This window comes from Cloeon dipterum, chromosome 1 (assembly GCF_949628265.1).
Source record: "Cloeon dipterum chromosome 1, ieCloDipt1.1, whole genome shotgun sequence".
Classification (NCBI taxonomy): Eukaryota; Metazoa; Arthropoda; class Insecta; order Ephemeroptera; family Baetidae; genus Cloeon; species Cloeon dipterum.
This window is the reverse complement of record NC_088786.1, coordinates 34,450,076-34,467,916: the sequence shown is the minus strand read 5'-3', so window position 1 is coordinate 34,467,916 and position 17,841 is coordinate 34,450,076. Positions and strand designations below refer to the sequence as shown.

Here is a 17,841-nt window from a genome sequence, read left to right as displayed (position 1 = left end):
AAAACTGATTTTTAATTATTTTAAATTGCATGAAAATTAATTTAAGGATCAATTTTAAAATTTAATTATTTGGTCATTGTTTACATTGTTGAAGAAATCTTTTAAGTTATAATATTTTTGCTTCTTCAGATTGAATTTAGCCAGTCTAGAGAGAGGGGCCGAGGGTGGTGATGGCCAGTCAGCCCGTTTTATCGAACGCTGTCAGTGTCCTTATGGCTACGCCGGCCTTTCATGCGAAAAGTGCCAGGAAGGCTTCAGGCGGGAAAACAACACTCTTCACATGGGGCTGTGCCTGCCATGCGATTGCAATGGGCATTCTCCAATGTGCGACCCATTCTCAGGAAAATGTGGCGTGAGTGGTTTTTCTCCTAGTTTCGCTCCCCAAAAAGCCATAGAAAATTACTTAAACATTTGTTTTCATCATTCCAAGTAAAAGTGGCACTTAAAATGCTTTGAAACCCCCAACCAAATGCTGATACCACCAAAAATCAAGCTTTTTTCAGACACAAAAGAGGCGTAAAAAATGAAAAATTTAATTTGAAAAGGCTTGAATGAAAAATATTATATTCTACCAAATGATGAATGGTGGTGAAAGTAGAGTGAACCTATAACCTGTTTCAAATTCAGTCTTGCGAGCACCACACGGAGGGCGACACCTGCGAACGGTGCCAGCCTGGCTACTACGGCGATGCTCGGCAAAGGACACCAGACGCCTGCAAGAAGTGTGCTTGTCCCCTGGACTACCCTGAGTCTAACAATTTTAGTCCATCGTGCGACACTGTGCCTGGAAATCCAAACGAGTATGTCTGCACTGATTGTCCACCTGGCTACGAAGGAACTCACTGCGAAAAATGCGCTCCAGGTAAGTGATTTTGCAAAATATAATTATTCGTTAATGCCGCGGCGAATTGGCCCATTTAATTTATACTTTGTTGAATTGTAAAGAAAGTCCAACGGTAAAATTGGCTGAATTCACTTTTGCACATCATCAGGCTCAAAAAGAAGCTGACGTCAGAATCGAGTGAATTCTGACAGAAAATTCTGTTGACAAAAAATTCCTTTCTTTACTATGCAGCAAAGTTTAGATAGGCGGATTGAACTAAATTGTCTTGAATTTAATTTACTAGCCTAAATATCTTGAATATATGAGAATGATTGACTAAATTGTAAATTAGATAAATTTGAAAAATAAATTTACAATGATTAAAGGTTTCTGGGGCAACCCGTCGCAGCCGGGGTCGACCTGCCAGCCGTGTCAGTGCTCGGAACTGCATTCCGGCGGACAAGGTCCAAGCTGCGACCCTCTGACAGGACGCTGTCTCCGATGCAGGGGAAACACAGTGGGCTGGCGCTGCGAAATGTGCGCTCCAGGATATTTCGGCAACCCCGAGAGTGCCGACTGCCGCCGTGAGTGCCAGACCTGATGTTCGCTAAGACAGCTGAACTTAATTTTTGTATCTGATGCCAACAGCTTGTCAGTGCAACCCTGGTGGATCTGAGAGCAACAACTGCGACCCGAGAACTGGCCAGTGCAAGTGTACGGCGCTCATCACAGGAAGGCCCTGCGATCGTTGTGAGGTAATTTATTTTTTGCACCTGCAAACTTTGATGTCTGTATATAAAAATTCTTAATATGCGACTTTTTCCTGTTTGTATGTACAGCCTGGAAGAGGTGACATCGCTGCGGGCTGCCCCTTCTGTCGCTGCCACCCTGAAGGCTCGGAAAGCAACCAGTGCGATCCCAGGACAGGACAGTGTCCTTGCAGACCGGGAGTTGGCGGCAAGAACTGTGATTCTTGCTTGCCGAATCACTTTGGACTAAGCAGAAATGGATGCCACAGTGAGTGATGACTTAAATAAATAGAGCTTTCCGTTTGACACAGACTAATCGATTTTTGTACTCGTCAAGTAGGTTGCATTTCCAGTCAATTAATTTTAGAACAATACATTGAACAGTTATTTGTCACAATTTAGGACTCGCTCTAGTTGACGTGGCGCCAAAGCAACTTTTTAACCATTTCCGTTGAAACGCCGACTTAATGATACAATTTATTGATTTATAAGCGTGATGCTCGACCGCTCGCAAAGTGGTTCCAATTTTTTACAAACGGCATTCCTCGACATCTAACAAGCGCTCTTTGATTCTTCATGCGAGAAAAACTTGTCGCCAACTTTTCAAATTTCTTCCGCGACATTAATGTCTCAAAATTCGGAACGCCGCCAACAAAGTGCTTCTGAGGAACACGACATATACATTATGTCGGCCGCGAAACTGGTTTTTGATAAACCCGATTGATTGGGCTTCGAGCACTGGGATAAAAAATATCAAACGCATCACGCAAATGTGTATTCAAATTACACTGCGGTGTAAGTGAAATAACACCTGTGCAAATATTTTCGCGCGGCCAATGAGTGTACACACTGCGAGCTGCTGTGCGGAGGAGCACTCTTTCGGAATGACCGCAAAACCGAAAAGCAGCAACTCTCGATCGGCACTCTCATCAAACTTTTTAACCGCTCACTGACAGCTCACGAATCGACACCTCTTTACTTCTGATCAACCAATTGGATTCACTCGAGTTGATATTAATACGAAGGCGACACTTAGGATTAGCAAAAAAGGCGCCGACAATATCGAATAAAATTTATTGGCAATAATATCAGATAACTTTTTCCTGATAGATTTTGAGTGGTAAGTAAGTGAGTAAATTCAAAGACAAATTTAATGCTCACTATCCTTCAGATCTTTGTGATTTTTGTCTGAAATAATTAATGTTGTGTCAGCTTAAAACCCCGGGAAATATCGACGAGCGTGGGAATCGCAGAATCGCGTGTTGCCAAAATATTGCAGCACATGCATTTCGCAAATTGAAATGTCGTTTTATGAAGGCGGTCAGAGAATAACGCGTTCAATGAGCTAATTACGGATAAATGGTGTGCGTTGTTCTCGGGAGCGCTGCTCATCGGCATCACTCTTTCTTCTTGTGCGTGCTCTCCTCCTCCTCCTCGTCTGCCTGCGTTTTCTCAGCGCAGTCACAACATAAAGAGTCGAGATTCATTGAGTCAGTGAGTGGTGGAAGCGCCTGCGGAGAGGATGCGCCGCTCCGGCCGTGGCGAGATGCCGTTTTTGCTCCGTTCCGCGCGCACCGACTGAGGCCAAAGGTCATGAGGGTGGTCACCTTGCTCGCCGTGATTGCCCTCGCACTCGCCGCCGCCAAATTTCCGCCCAGAACCAAATTTAGAAACCCGTTGTTGGCCAGGTACTACGACCGAAAGAAACACAGCGAGTGGATCGGTCTCAAGCTCGGTAAATACTATGTCTCTAGCGAATTTTTTTTTTGTTTTGGATCCGGGTGATTTAGGAGGACTTATCGAGGAGCAGGATTTTTGTTAATGCTAATGAATCACCTTGACGCGTTTCTTCCCTCAGACCCTCAGCGTATGCAAATGACATTTTTCGTGAGCCCGAGAAATTAGCTTCACGAGGCCCGCCTGGTACAAATTAGAGCTCGGCAAAGCGTGACAAGAATCTGCAAGACGGTGTAATTGCGTCAGACACTTTATTACACCTTGTTCTGTAGAATTTTCAGCCCAAGCTCATGCGGATTCCGAGAATCGCGGATTTCCTTCTCTGTGTCTAGAGCTCCGATCGTGCTCTTCTCTAATTACTTTGCATCGGCTGACTCGATGGAATGAAGCCATCAGCGAAACAACTTAATGGCAAACAAATTATGCAAATATTTACTCACGTGCGGCCATTAGGAGATGGATTCGGGATCGGACAAGGTGTGTGGTCTCAAAATTTGAGAATCGCCCCGAGCTGTTTGGCTGCTCCCGCTTTTGTTTGCTCTAATACTTTTACGCTGGCAGCAATTTATTACAGGGCCGTCTGCCACGAAACTATCACTTTTGACACTTGTCAGGAACACACACTCGAATCTAAATTTACATCTTGAATGAGCGAATCGCACCGCTCGAGTGAAATAAGTTAATCTCCGGTCTGAAGGAAAACAGACTTTTAAACCATCAAAGCAAAATTATTGCCTCTCTACGCACGACGCGCGAGACTTCAATTTATGTATTCGCCTTGTCTCGGAAAATAATTTTTGACTTACCTCCTCGTGGACGATAATTTACTGTGTCTCGAGGGTAATGTTGGCGATCGTAACTTTTATGGCGGCGCGGCGGCAGCCACGAGATGATGGAGGTCCAATCAAAGCGCTACAGGTCTTCTCTAATTTTATTGCACGCTCTCGAGACGTAAATGTTGCGCTATGCAAATTTGCTCGTGGTAATTCGATGACAGCGAATGTGACGCCGATTGCATTTGGCCGGCGCCCGGCTCTCGAAACACATCGCGTTTTATAGCGGTTTTACGGTCTTTATTTTGATATAAAGAAGGAACGAGATTTTAAGCAGCGTGAATCCAGTGCCCAGCCTCGGGCGGCTCCAATGAAAAAGTACGATTACACGCTCAAACGTAAACAAACCTCGCGTCTTGCAGTTGGAGAAGAGTAATCCAATTCTAATGCCGCATTCGTGAGAAAGACGGCAACTGCGAGCGATATTTCATCGCTGCTCCATGAATGGTTTCATGCACACATTCACGGCTTGTTATTTGTCTGCGAGGGAATGAGATGCATTCGAGGCATCAAATTTGTGCCAGTATCAAAAAGAGCCGCCTGCCCGCCGTTCCCGTTAACGCAGTTGCACTTGAAATCAGATATGGGCGGCTAAAAAGATTAAATTAGGCCTGTTGAACAGCCTCAGAAGGAACATGTCAGAAAATGGGATTAACGACTCGTGTCATTGTAACTATTGCTATTTGCAAAGTTACTTTATCCGCTACAGACTTATATAATATTCTAGTATTGATTTCGACCCTTGATAATATTCTTTCCCCTTAGCTCCTAGTTTATTTTACTCGAAAAAAAAATGCGACGATATTAAAATATTGCTCGTTTTATCTTAAGCGTTTTTTCTTAACCATCCCAATAAAAATTCCATGTCAGAGGTTATCGATTTATAGGAATGTTTTTGCGCATTTTTTATTAAAATCGGATGCCGCCTTTACATTTAAAGAAATTGCTTGGAGAGCTCTGCTGAACGCGAGCTTTGTGGTTGCTCTTGATTGACGAATGGCCTCAAATGCTAACAAAATTTAATGATCAAGTTTAGAAAACGCAGCTGCGGCTGGTCGAGGGATACATCGATTCAAATTTTCCTCCCACACGCAGTTCATTCACGAGCAGTGCGTGAGTTGAGTGCGTGGTTTGCGTCACTCTGAGATAGCATCAATCCCGCAATTGCCTTTTCTTCTCTTTTATCAGCCGCGCAAACAATGCGGGCTCAAGCAACCATACTTCTTTTTCGCCGAAATCTGCCAAACAGAGGGACCTTTTATTGCAGAAACTCTCCTCTGATCCAACAACTCATCTTACTTAAAAGAAAACCCAGCAGTCGTTTGTTTGTTTTGGCGATCTCATGTTTTATTTCACTCTCGGGCCTGTTTAACGAGGCGGCCAGCTGCTTAAATGTGCGCGGCCGCTGCCGGGCCAGGCGCCACCAGAAACGCATTCCCGCATGTAATCTCGGCGCGCGCGCTCTCGAAAAGGGCCTGCCAAATATCACGGTGTATACACGGCCGGCCGTCGAGATTAAGTGAGCAAAATTGAATCCATCTACAGCCGAAAGGTGGGTGAAACGGCGAAACACATATAAATTGTGCCCGTGGCCAGCCGACCGACCGGTCGGCCGAACCGCGCCGCGCCGCGGATATCATAATTCGCCAAACGGGCCCACGGGTGTGCGGAAAACAGCTCGCCTTTTATGGATGCTTGAGCCATCAGCATATTAAACAATCCTTTGGCGTATTTAAAGTGATACCAGACGATGTGTGTGCCGTGCTTCTCCTCTCGTTTCACCCGGCGCACCGGCCGAGAGTGCCAAATCCTGTAGCGGCTCATTTGTCACGGGCAGTTATTATTTTTTTTCCTAGCCCGAATCATGGTAATCTTTCACGGCCCCCACGCAGAGTAATCAATTCGCTTTGGCATTGCGTGTGGGTCGACAAATGTATCGCTTGCCTCTTCAAATATTTCGCTTCCTGCTCTCTAAAATTAATAGTTTGATTAAAAATCAATAAAAACCATAGCTACTTTTTCTTCCTACGTATCAACTGCATGGCAGAAATTCAGGAAAATATACAGAAGTCCTGGAATGCAAATTCGATTAACGCGGCCAGATTGGCTACACACCCACGCTTCTAAAATTGGAATGAGTCAGCGTTGGCGATAATTTATTTCTCTAGCTGGTCGCAACAAAAAATCTTTGATACGCCACGTTCGTAGATCAAACAAAAAATGTATATAATATTTTTTTCTCGCCATCCTGCAATTCTAGATTTTGAAGTCACGTCATCGATAAAATAAATAAAATAAATTTTCCACCAGGGTGTAACTGTGACCCCAACGGCTCAAACGGACCCACCTGCGACATTGTGTCTGGACAGTGCTCTTGCAGGAACAACGTCGTTGGACGAACGTGTGATCAGTGCCGAGTAAGACCTGTCTTGCTAATTTTTCTATGTGGTTTCGCTAAGATCCATTTTTAGCCTGGCTTTTGGGATCTTCAGTCCAGAAACGGATGCACGGCCTGTGACTGCGACCCTGTTGGTTGTGACGGATCTAAATGCGACATCGTTACTGGGCAGTGCACCTGCTTACCAGGAGTAGGCGGCCGCCGCTGTGAAAAGTGCAGACCGGGCTACTTTGGATTTTCAAAGCAGGGTTGCAAAGGTAAATGAGTATTTAGTAAATATTGTTTTTGTTTTAAATCATTTTTGGAGAATTTGCTCTCAATGTGTATTGGCTGTTACATTCCAGAATGCGAGCCTTGCAACAAGCCAGGCCATATTTGCGATCCAGACACCGGCAGATGCGTCTGTCCCATTCTCTCTGAAGGTTCCGCTTGCGAGAGGTGTAAAAAAGGTGCCTGGGGCCACCAGCAAGGCGCAGGATGCAAGGTACTTGGTTGACACTCTCGCCAATTTTTATCCATCTAAGTCCCATTTCGCCCAACAGCCCTGCAGCTGTCACTCTGGCGGATCAACGTCTGCCCAGTGCGACCACCGGTCAGGAATGTGCACCTGCAGACCTGGCTTTGGAGGCAACAAATGCGAGAAGTGTCTGCCTGGACACTACGGATTCCCAAGGTGCAGGGCCTGTGACTGCAACGTCGCCGGTACCAAGAAGGAAGCCTGCCCCTTTGGCCAGCCTTGTGGCTGCGATGAAACTGGACAGTGCAACTGCAAGGTAAAAGCCAGACAATCGACAAGTTTTTATCACTTACAAATTCGGGATTAGGCTAACGCGGTGGGAAAACACTGTGAACTGTGCAAAAAGGGAACGTTCAGCATGCACGACGACAACCCTGAAGGCTGTACACATTGCTATTGCTACGGAAGATCAGGTCAATGTGAACAAGCTCAGCTCGTGTGGACACAGGTTTGTGCGTTCTCTTTTTCTTCGCGATTTTTTCTAATTTTACGATTTAATAGATTCGTATGCTTTCTTGGAGATCTGTCAGCATTGAATACGACTCTCCGCAACCGCAATTCAGGCCGGGAGCACCGATTTCGCCAGTCAATACTCAAGAAATTTGCTACATTAATGTAACGAAAATATAAATTTTTACCATTATGTTCTCAAAATAACCATTTTAGTTGGCGATTCCTGGAGTTCCTGACACTAATCTGACCAACACTGACGGCACATCTGTGAAATTGAACATTACAAACAACTTGAGAATAATTCCAGGAGACGTTGGAAATGTCAGAATTGGAGTCAGCTATCTTTTTGACACTCCTTTGTACTGGAAATTACCCAGCACCTTTTTCGGGGACAAGGTAAATTTCTGCGGTTTCTAATACTATCAGAGCTGTAATTCAAACTCAAGGTGCTGTCATACAACGGCTTTTTGAGGTTCACCGTCGTATCTTCTGGAGGACAAACCCTTCTGCCGCCCAACGTGTTAAGTTCCTACCCTCTGGTTCAGATCCAAGGCAACAACAAAATCGTTCTTGAGTACTTCTCCCCTCAACCAAGCATCACTGGCCAGTATCAAGTTCGGTTCCACGAGTCAAACTGGAAAGCCAAGCACAGTCCAGCATCTGGTCCAGTGACTAGAGAGATTATGATGCTCGCGCTCCAGAATATACAACACATTCTCATCAGAGCGTCTGACTCTGTCGACTTCCAGAGAGTAGAGTAAGTAAATGCTCATTAAAAAATTTGGATTGCAAAATTAAACTCTAGCTTAAAGCAATTATAATTTAAAAATTCAAATGCATCATCAAATTGAAAGGAAAAATCCATGCTTTTTGTGTAACATTTTTATTAAAAATAATCTAGGATAAGAGACGTATCCTTGGATCACGCCACTGCACCCAGAGATCCTCAGGAGCCCATTCAGTCATGGCAGCTGGCCAGGGGTGTGGAGCAATGCCAATGTCCCGATCAGTACAGAGCCTCGTCCTGCCAGAACCCTGCGATAGGATTCTACAGGTGGCATCCTCCTGGCAGCGGTGCCGACAGCACCATCATTATACAGTTGATCGGTGAGGCGAGGCCATGTTCCTGCAATTCCAGATCCGCCACCTGTGACAGCGAGACTGGCAAGTGCAAGGTAAAATAAAATTTGAACTTATGAGGTGATAAAATTTCAGTTGTTGTTCTTATGAGATTCTTGAACGTGTAGACTTAATTATAAATGCTATTTTAGAACTGCACAAACAACACTGAAGGAGTCACATGCGACCGCTGTGCCAGCGGCTACTTTGGAAACCCAAAAGTGGAGCCGTGCCGGGCGTGTCCATGTCCAACTCCCCAAAGTAACAGGGCCGTCAGTTGCGTGATAGGAAGAGACGTGAGATGCAGGTGCCAAAAAGGATACTCTGGATCCAGATGCGAGAGGTGCGTACCTGAATAAAACGAAAAATTGCATGTTGTTTACAGGATTAATTAAATTCTTGCAGATGCTCTTACGGCTACTTTGGATTCCCAAGCATGCCCGGAGGCTCATGTCAGCCGTGCAACTGCGACCCACGAGGAAGTGTAAGCGACGAGTGCCATGAGCAGACCGGCCATTGCAACTGCAGACCTGGCGTTGGTGGCCGCGACTGCACGGAGTGTCCTCGAGGGCATATCCTGGGTGACAAGGGATGCCAGAGTAAGCTGATTGGTCTTGGCTTTTTTGAATTCAATTATAATTTTATCCTTGATTATAGCATGCGAAGGTTCGTGCACGGGTCCATTGCTGCGGGAGGTGACCACCATGTCTTCGCGCCTGATGGAGATTGAGCAGGCTGGCTTGACGCCAGTGCCGTGGGACCGTCTGCGCACCATTGAGAGTGACGTCACTGGAAGGTTCAGACACAGTTTTGAACGGTGGAAGAGGATCATCACCACGCCGTTGCCGAATACGGAAGTAGACAATTTGCGGAAGCAGTCTCGACAAACTACTGCGAAGGTTCGCTTTGCCTCTTGTTGTTGCGCCCTTGTCTTCATTATGATATTCAAAACAGGCAAAGCGGAGAAAAGATGACAGCCAAAATCTGTCAAAAGACTCAGGAAAACTGGCACAAGACGCGCAAAAATTACTCGACGACATTCATGAAATGCAATCAGACTCTGCAGGTATTTTGAAGGCAGCTAAGGTTACCAGATATCGCTGATTATTTATTATTTTAGCTGTGGTGGATGATTTGCGTCATTATGGGCGTCAAAGCGAATCGATGTCAGTGAATATTGCGGTCACTTTGAGAGAAGCTGGACTTCTTTTGGATAAAATGTCTTCTGCGAAGATAATAAAACACCGCCAGCTAGCAGATGAAACTCTAAGGTAAAGTTTAAAAATTCAATCTCACCATGTATCATAAAATTACTGTTTTCAGGAATGCAACTGACAAGCTAAACGAAATAAATCTACTCATGAAAGAAAATATATCCACTGTCTCAATGGGTGCACTGCAAGATGATATCAACGAATTCATATTTAGAATAAATGATTTGAATAAACGCATCCAAGAAACAAACGAAAAATATGACGAGGTAGAATCCTACAAAATTTTTATGCACAGGTTTATTTCAATATTTTCTTTCTAGATTTCCAAGAAAAATAGATACACCACAGCAAACGCGGACAAGGCGGCTCAGGTTATTCCAAAAATAAAATTTTCTTCAGAGGGTGAGAGAGCAGCGGCAAAAGAAAGGGATCTCTTTATTAAAGAGGCAGTTGTGTTTCTCGACGAGGCAAGAGAAAACTTTGAGGTAAAACACATGGAACTCTTTTTAAAAGTGCAATCTACTTGACATGGAAATCCACAGGTCCTGTCCACTTTGATTGATGACGTGAGGGATCGCACACAGCAGCTTGATGCGAGAGGCCAATCGCATAGAGACAATGCACATTACAAAACTAAGTATACTGCTCCAGCCAAAGACCACGCACGTAGACTTCTTCAGCAAGCCAAAGATTTGAGCAGGTATAGATCTAAAAGCTTTATAGATGACACCATCTGAATTTAAATTAAATGCGACAGCCGCTTCAACGCAACTCGTGACTTTGCAAGTTTCGCTCTGAAAGCAGCTCAAGCATACAAAAATATTGTGGACGCCATTGGCAGCGCCTGGGAATCGGCAATAGAAGCAAAACTAGCAGCTGACAAGGCCAAGGAGCAGGTAATAATTTATATTTGATTGAAAAACGGGGGCAGACAGATCTGCATCATGTTTGGCACCAAGAAATGTCTGTAAAAACTCTGCGTCATGTAGTTGGTCATGGAGGCGATTATGTTGTGGAAGAACGGCACAGGCAAAGTGCCCCAGTACACTTTCCCTGTCACGCTGATTCTGGTGTTTGATCTGAAGCCGATCCATGCCGTGTCAGTGGGAGGGTGTGGGATATTCAGGGCAAGTACGCCTCTGACAGAATCCAAACTGATGACAACGAAAATCGCAGTATTTTCAAGAATCCGCTTGAAAAAAGGGTAGTGCGCCAGGTGCTGCAGCTGATCGAACCAGAAAGATTCGATGTCGGCCTCTTGCATTTCCTGCACATTCAACTCGATCCTGAGCGTGACGCTGACAATCCCGCTGTACCTTACGTTCACTTCTTCCCACAGTCCATATTCGTTCTCGTAGCGCGGCGCAACTCCAATCACACGAGGCACGCTCATGCTGGAAAGATCGACGTTGTCCACAGACACTCGCAGCATGGGATTGAAGTAGCCCTGCTCTCTCATGTCCCTAAGCAAAGTTTCCGCTTCTTTATTCAGCATGGATTTGATCAGTCTTTTAGTCGTGTCTTGGCTGAAGATGCACTCCACGAGTTTGTTCAGCCAGACACTTTTTGTCCTCCTCTCAATGTACACTGGTCGCGGCTCCGCTAAAGGTCTTCCAGCCCTGATGGCCAATATCGGAGCCTCTTCGCTGCTAGGGAAGTTGTCCGTGCGTGAAGCTTTTATTAGCCATTTTGTCCAAGCCTCCTTGTCTCTGTTCGAACGAGTAAACAGAAACAGCTGCTCTTGATTTCTCAGGCTCTTGGTTGAGTGGCCGAGAAAGATTTCCTCGACCATGCTGTTTTGTTTAATATTTACGACTATCGGGTATTTCATGTGCCACTTTTTCTCCTGATATTGTTGCAAACTCTGGACCTATATATGATTGAAAATAAATATTTCATTCATGAAATTTAAATTTTTTACCTCGCATTGATAAATGTTGAAAGTAGCTCTTGACTTAAATGTGAGCTCGAGGGGTTGCTCGTCAAACAACTCCCTTTTAGGAACTCTCTCATTGGCTTCATAAATGACCAGCCTGGAGCCTTTGAGAGTGACGTAAACTGTTTTGGCGTCTGTGTCTTCGTCGTCAAACTCTGGGTCCAAAAGTATTCTCATCACGCCAGACGCGTCATGCTCCGAGTCGCAGGTATTGGCTGAGGGGTTAGTCGACGAGTCGTGATGAATTTTCTTCGAGCGGTAGAAATTTTGATACATGAAAAAGGCGGCGCAAAATCCAGCCAATACTGCGGTGCCATATTTGAGGAGTCCCAAAATTTGCCTTGAGATGGTGTTTTCCATTAAAAAAGTTTGCCCCAATAACCCCCAGAACAATGCCATTATATTTTAAATTGTTGCAACAACAACAACAAAATACTCCATACAAAGGATGTTAGGCACAGGATACGTCAATGGATTTATATCTATTATACCTTCTTTACTCATCCATAGTGAATTAAAAAAATTGTAATGACTCATTTCAGGTCCATCCAGGTGGAACTTTAGGTGGACAAGATGCCCTATTGGTCAAAGCGAAAAGTGCGAGGGAGTTTTCAGAGCAGTTGAGTGAAGATGCTCAGTCCGCCGTGAAGCACGTCGAAGGGTTGAGGCGCAAATTTGAGGTGCAGAAAACTGAGTTCCAGCGCCTCAACACAAATATGCAAGGAACGAGCACAAAACACGACGTGCTTCTCTCGGACTTGAGTGGTGTCAAATCTCAAGGTACTTTATTATTTTTATCAATTTGATGGAACCTCAGGTCTAAAAATTATTTTTACAGTGGGACCTGTTGTGGTTGATGCGCTAACTAAGGCTAACTTGATGCAAACTAAAATAGGGGAAATTACAAAGGATACCAGCAGGCTGAGTAAAAACATTGAAAACAATCTTCGACCTTTGCTTGAGAGGATCTCATCTGGAGCAACTGAGAAAATGCAGGAAACCGTGAAAGAAAGTAAGGTGCAATTAATGCGAGGGGGACTCTTATTCATTTAAATTATTTTTGTAGTCGAACAAGCGAGAAGCAATGTGCGGGAGTCGGAATCGCTGCTGAAGTCTTTAACAAAGGATGCTACGCAGCACAATGCACGGCTCTCTCAGTGGAATGACACCATTTCTTCCCAACTGCAAGGACTGAGAGACAAAATCGCCCAAGCAAGGCATGCAGCCAATGGGGTAATTCATATTTTTATGCGCTGTTGGCTTAAATGTAATGTTTATGATAAAGATTCGACTCTCCCTTGGAAGTGTGAAAGGAAGGAGTTGTGTTCGTTCGTACAAAACCAACGCAGAGCCCTCCGCAACCAACAAAATCGCGGTTACATTCGCTTCCTCAAAATCAGGTACGCACTTTCACTGCTGTTGAAATGCCATATATATTACACATTTATCTAGGCGATGGACTTATCTTCGTCCTTAAGTCTGACCCTGCGATCAGCAAAGACTTCATGGCTCTGGAGGTGCGGGACAAAAGATTGCGCTTCACATGGGACCTTGGCGGTGGCAACAGCTTTGTCACGCACCACCTGCCCATCCGCCACTCATCCAATCTAGCTAACGACAGCAGCTGGTACCGTGCCGAGATTGAGCGCACTGGACACGTCGTTCGAATGAACGTGCGGCACATCATCTCGTCCAAGTGGGGTGAACCGGTCCAGAACAATTCGCAGGCAGCCTTCACGAGGATGGACGCTGGGCCTGGTGCCCTCCTCTGGCTCGGAGGCTACGACGGGCCTGAAGGGTATTTAATTAAAAATTTACTTCTTTGTTATCAAGTCAAAAATTGCAACTTAATTTCCATAGAAAAATCTTAAGGAATATTCTTATATTAATTATTTTGTTTCTAGCATTTTTCATTTCAAATATTTAGGTTTTTTCTAATGTGCTCAATATCTGCAGATCGACTCCCAAAGGAATATCGCTGACCCACATGCCAGGTTGCATCCACCAGGTTTGGCTGGACGGAAAGCCTCTCGGTCTGTGGGACTTCCACTCGAGCTCTGGCCCAGACTCGTGCAGTGCTTGCATTGAGGGGCCTGAAGAGTTGAGACAAGAGGAGTCGTACTCGTTCCTTGGAGATGGATACTCCGTGCTGCACCACGACAGTTCCGTCACTTACAATCCGTACCAGTTCAGTGTTCTGTTTACTTTCAAGTCATATGATGAGGACGCTCTTCTCTTTTTGGCCATCAATCCCAAGAGAGTAATTATGCACATATTTAAATAAGCACAAGTTAACTCCTTTTTTCTACGCAGGATCGATTGATTTCCTTGTCACTGAGGCAAGGCCGGGTTCACTTCAGGGTAGATTATGGTGGAAGTGCGAGGCTGGAACTCTCTACGATTCAAAATTACAACACTGGAGAGTGGGTTCGTGTAGACGCTGCCAGGCACTTTGACCGAAACAAGCGACTAGAGCGAGGTATGCTGTGAAAAGGCGCATGAAGAGCCTGACTGATTATTTAAATTTCCAGGTCTGCTGAGAGTTGGAGATGAAGAGCACAGTGGGGCGCCTTCTCCTCCGCCTCTTTCCGGCTCTTTACTGGACTTGATTGAAGGCGAATTCATTGTCGGAGGAGCTCCCCCTGGCTTCCTTGCGCCGTCCTCCATCCCTCCTCCTGAGCTTAGATCCTTCAGAGGGTGCATCTCCTTCCTCCAGGTTGCTGACCAGGGCTACAACCTGCTTCGTGGCCCCTATTATTCGGTTGAGCCAGGGTGTTTGCCTGAGGTTTGTACTAGAAAAATCAACTTGATATCAGATTTTAATCAAAATCCTGTAGACTGCCAAGGTTGTGAGCTTCCAAGGCGACGGGTACTTGGAACTGGATGGCCAGACTCTGAGCAGAAAGTCATCCATTGGACTAGTATTTGCCACTACTCAACCAGACGCTCTGCTCCTTTTCTCAGATCCCTACAGCATAGATGTAAGGCTGTGTTGAATCGTTTCCAAAGCGTAACTGAATAATCGTGAAAATTCCAGTCTGGCCTTGCAACCTTCTACTCAGTGTCTTTGTACAAAGGACAGTTGCATGTAAAAGTAGGCGGTGGAAAATCTGTGACAACCGTCCGTTCAGGAAGCTTCTTTAACGATGGAAAATCTCATTCAGTGTCTGTCATAAAGTCCAACAGAAGGTATCATGTTTCCACTGAATTTGAATCGCGCTTTTTAACATAAAAGTTTCGCAGGTTGGAACTCTACATCGACGACAAGAGCATCAGCGCAGCCAAACTGCCTGAAGGGTCCTACCCTGAAATAAAGGCTCCTAAGAAGGGTGGACTGTACATCGGTGGCTTGCCTGAGGAATATCCTCACAATGTAACAGGCTTGGCAGCTTCCCTTGCACCTCTGGATGGCTTTATCAAAGATGTCGTCATTGGAAATAAGTAATAAATATTGCTTATAACGTGGATTTTTAGCAAATATTCTAAAATTAATCCAGAAATGCATTCTTAAACGACGCAAAAATATTTGTAATAATCTCCCTGAAAAAAAAACGTCTCACATACCATACAAAGCCTAGAATATAAGGCAGTTTCATTCCTCTTTCTAATTAAAATTGTTCTCTTTGCAGTTTACTGAGCATGCAGCCACCGAAGAGTTTTTCTAAAGCAGGCATTGGTCGGCACAGCCTTCCAGCACCCAGTCCGTCCATGATCATGTCCACCGTGAGCAATGGTGTGCGCAGCATTCCCGACCCGCACACCGCCGGCCCGACGCACTGCGAGTCTAGCCGCTCTTACTCTGTGGAGCCAGGCGCAGTGAAGTTTGGGGACAAACCAAACAGCCACGTCACTCTGCAGAAGCTGTGGTTGAGGAACGGACTTCCCAAGAACTTCTCAATTCAGTTTGATTTCCGGACACACTACCCCAATGGACTCTTCTTTTTGTTCCCAGTACGTTTGAAAATTTAATGGACATGCAATATAATGAAATTCTCCGTAATTTAATCTGTAGGCCATCAGACCAAAGCAGAACCACTTTTTCATGTTAATGCTGAAAAACAGTCAGTTGGAAGTGATCTTCGCAAATGCGAAAAAGGAGCACAAAATCAGGATACAGAAGCCTCTGAATGACGGAAAATGGCATCAGGTAATGACGAGTTACTTTTTCTTTATAGTGGGCATTTAATTAACTTGATATTTTAAGGTTGAATTGCTGAAGTTTGACCAACGAGTGACAATGCGGCTGGACGGAGTAGAAGTCGAGAGGAAGAAGGTGCAGAAGCGATTGAATATTTTGAGCACGGCTTACGTTGGTGGCCTGCCAGAAAGCAATTCCGGTGGCATCATCTCTTTCCAGCAGGTAATGCGCTGGTTCTTAATATAAAATGGGACCTAACATTTTGAATTCTAGACCACGGAAAGCTACAAAGGTTGCATGCGAAATGTAAGGGTGAACGGCAAACCCCAAGATTTGGTTGGACCCCGAGGCTCTAGCCACAACGTAGGACAGTGTTTCCCAAGGGTGGAGACTGGGTCCTTCTTCCCAGGAGACGCATTTGCCGTTTATCGTGAGTTTTTAAAAATATTTTATAATTCAAACTTTTTTAAACAAGACAAATTACTTTGCAGAAAACACGTTCCATGTTGGGTCCATGTTTGAGCTTGAACTGGAGTTCCGAACATCTGAGCTGAACGGCGTGCTGCTAAGTGTTTCTGAGCCTCATGGTTATCCAGCGCTATCTTTGGAAATACTCGATGGACAGGTATATTTTTCGAAACCTCTGCAGCCAGTCCCGCCTTTCAACCAAATTCGCTTCGCAGGTGATTCTGTCTGGAGACGTTGGAAACAGGAAGCCTTTTAGGGTGCAGCAAACGTTCTCCTCTAAATACACGACCTGTGATAACAAATGGCACCACGTGCAAGCCTTTTACATCAACGACTCGCTCCTGCTCAGGGTGGACCAGCAGACCGCCAACTACGGCCACTCGGTCAATGGAGGCCTCAAGGTGGCCCACACCAACAGTTCTTTGTACATCGGTGGCTTGCCAGGTAACTTTTTAACCAGATTTTTTCATTTTTCTTAAATTAATAAGAAGACATTTTTTGCATACTTTTAAATATTTAACATTCAAGAAATGTTAGGACTTTTTTATTGAATTCTTCAGTACAGTTTACCGTAGTTCCATTAAAAAATAAACAGCCAGCAGAACTTTTCTGCGGTTTTAAAATTAGTGTTTATGTCATTAACGCCTGCTCCATTTGTTTTGTAGACAATGCTCCATTCGGGACCCTGCAAACGCGAGACAACTTCAAAGGCTGCATTCGGAACATGGCAATCAATGGCGAAAGACGCGACTGGACTGACATGGCCGCGCTGCACAACGTGCTTTTGAATGCGTGCCCGCTCTCCACATACTGACGCAAATGAAAGCAATTGAGAATAAATCAGGGTATTAAATTTTCCACTCGGTGAGGTGGGAAATGGTTGTCGATTGCAGAGCCCTGTTTACGATTAATTGACCGCTGCAGTATTAAAATATTAATCGCAAGTAATCCGTCCCATTCACTGTTCACAGGTTGGTTTGTAATTTTGTAACAAATTTAATATCAATGTGTTTGATGTTTAACTCAATTAAATGTGGATTACATATTTTTCTCAAACTTAGGATAACAAAATTAATTGCAAGGGCTCCTTATAAATAATATTGTCCAATGGAATGTGTTCTTATGATAGATAGAGGCTGTGAAATCCACAAACACAATTATCAGTTACAGTTTATTTCCATATGATAGACATTCAGTAATAATTGTTGTATTCCATTTCTTCATTGCTCTCATCTCGCATAATTTTCGGTCGTGCTCGAAATTCTCATTTTAGCCAAGGAACATTTAGCTCTGGTAAGGAATTATTTTAATTGTGAATGCCCATCAACAAACGCACTTCTGTATTTTTGTAACTTATTGCTGTAAGTTTGTTTAACAAATCCTGATTAATAAGTGCAATAAAATTTGCATTACTTTCATTAGACTGAGGTGGTTTTATTTTTGTTAATTATTACCT

At 44.5% G+C, this 17,841-nt stretch overlaps 2 protein-coding genes across 2 annotated transcripts in view; one reads left to right on the top strand and one right to left on the bottom strand.

The window, feature by feature from the left end:
• Positions 1 to 17,808, top strand: part of wb (wing blister) — a 43,915-nt gene extending 26,107 nt beyond the window's left edge. Inside the window, exons 10-50 of the mRNA XM_065483606.1 lie at positions 130 to 352; positions 628 to 862; positions 1,210 to 1,407; positions 1,472 to 1,578; positions 1,663 to 1,840; positions 6,453 to 6,559; positions 6,614 to 6,797; positions 6,885 to 7,024; positions 7,083 to 7,313; positions 7,365 to 7,505; positions 7,559 to 7,672; positions 7,724 to 7,906; positions 7,957 to 8,267; positions 8,412 to 8,685; positions 8,782 to 8,972; positions 9,035 to 9,228; positions 9,287 to 9,528; positions 9,584 to 9,695; positions 9,750 to 9,900; positions 9,953 to 10,109; positions 10,164 to 10,328; positions 10,386 to 10,543; positions 10,601 to 10,739; positions 12,322 to 12,559; positions 12,618 to 12,791; positions 12,846 to 13,012; positions 13,065 to 13,179; positions 13,232 to 13,577; positions 13,736 to 14,039; positions 14,093 to 14,258; positions 14,311 to 14,564; positions 14,617 to 14,760; positions 14,817 to 14,968; positions 15,023 to 15,220; positions 15,409 to 15,730; positions 15,792 to 15,926; positions 15,984 to 16,139; positions 16,191 to 16,347; positions 16,409 to 16,542; positions 16,601 to 16,829; positions 17,051 to 17,808. Of these exons, the coding sequence (XP_065339678.1) occupies positions 130 to 352; positions 628 to 862; positions 1,210 to 1,407; positions 1,472 to 1,578; positions 1,663 to 1,840; positions 6,453 to 6,559; positions 6,614 to 6,797; positions 6,885 to 7,024; positions 7,083 to 7,313; positions 7,365 to 7,505; positions 7,559 to 7,672; positions 7,724 to 7,906; positions 7,957 to 8,267; positions 8,412 to 8,685; positions 8,782 to 8,972; positions 9,035 to 9,228; positions 9,287 to 9,528; positions 9,584 to 9,695; positions 9,750 to 9,900; positions 9,953 to 10,109; positions 10,164 to 10,328; positions 10,386 to 10,543; positions 10,601 to 10,739; positions 12,322 to 12,559; positions 12,618 to 12,791; positions 12,846 to 13,012; positions 13,065 to 13,179; positions 13,232 to 13,577; positions 13,736 to 14,039; positions 14,093 to 14,258; positions 14,311 to 14,564; positions 14,617 to 14,760; positions 14,817 to 14,968; positions 15,023 to 15,220; positions 15,409 to 15,730; positions 15,792 to 15,926; positions 15,984 to 16,139; positions 16,191 to 16,347; positions 16,409 to 16,542; positions 16,601 to 16,829; positions 17,051 to 17,199 (7,675 nt within the window). The 3' untranslated portion in view covers positions 17,200 to 17,808. The remainder of the gene's footprint in view (positions 1 to 129; positions 353 to 627; positions 863 to 1,209; positions 1,408 to 1,471; positions 1,579 to 1,662; positions 1,841 to 6,452; positions 6,560 to 6,613; positions 6,798 to 6,884; positions 7,025 to 7,082; positions 7,314 to 7,364; positions 7,506 to 7,558; positions 7,673 to 7,723; positions 7,907 to 7,956; positions 8,268 to 8,411; positions 8,686 to 8,781; positions 8,973 to 9,034; positions 9,229 to 9,286; positions 9,529 to 9,583; positions 9,696 to 9,749; positions 9,901 to 9,952; positions 10,110 to 10,163; positions 10,329 to 10,385; positions 10,544 to 10,600; positions 10,740 to 12,321; positions 12,560 to 12,617; positions 12,792 to 12,845; positions 13,013 to 13,064; positions 13,180 to 13,231; positions 13,578 to 13,735; positions 14,040 to 14,092; positions 14,259 to 14,310; positions 14,565 to 14,616; positions 14,761 to 14,816; positions 14,969 to 15,022; positions 15,221 to 15,408; positions 15,731 to 15,791; positions 15,927 to 15,983; positions 16,140 to 16,190; positions 16,348 to 16,408; positions 16,543 to 16,600; positions 16,830 to 17,050) is intronic.
• On the bottom strand, positions 10,733 to 11,709 carry LOC135939368 (uncharacterized). Its single transcript, XM_065483703.1, has one exon. The coding sequence runs from the start codon at positions 11,672 to 11,674 to the stop codon at positions 10,748 to 10,750; it is 927 nt and encodes a 308-aa protein (XP_065339775.1). The 5' UTR covers positions 11,675 to 11,709; the 3' UTR covers positions 10,733 to 10,747.
• Positions 17,809 to 17,841: the final 33 nt, after the last annotated feature.

What these genes read in the sequence shown, in the direction of transcription:
- LOC135939368 (XM_065483703.1), bottom strand. Translation starts at nt 11,674, where the DNA reads ATGAAATACCCGATAGTCGTAAATATTAAACAAAACAGCATGGTCGAG.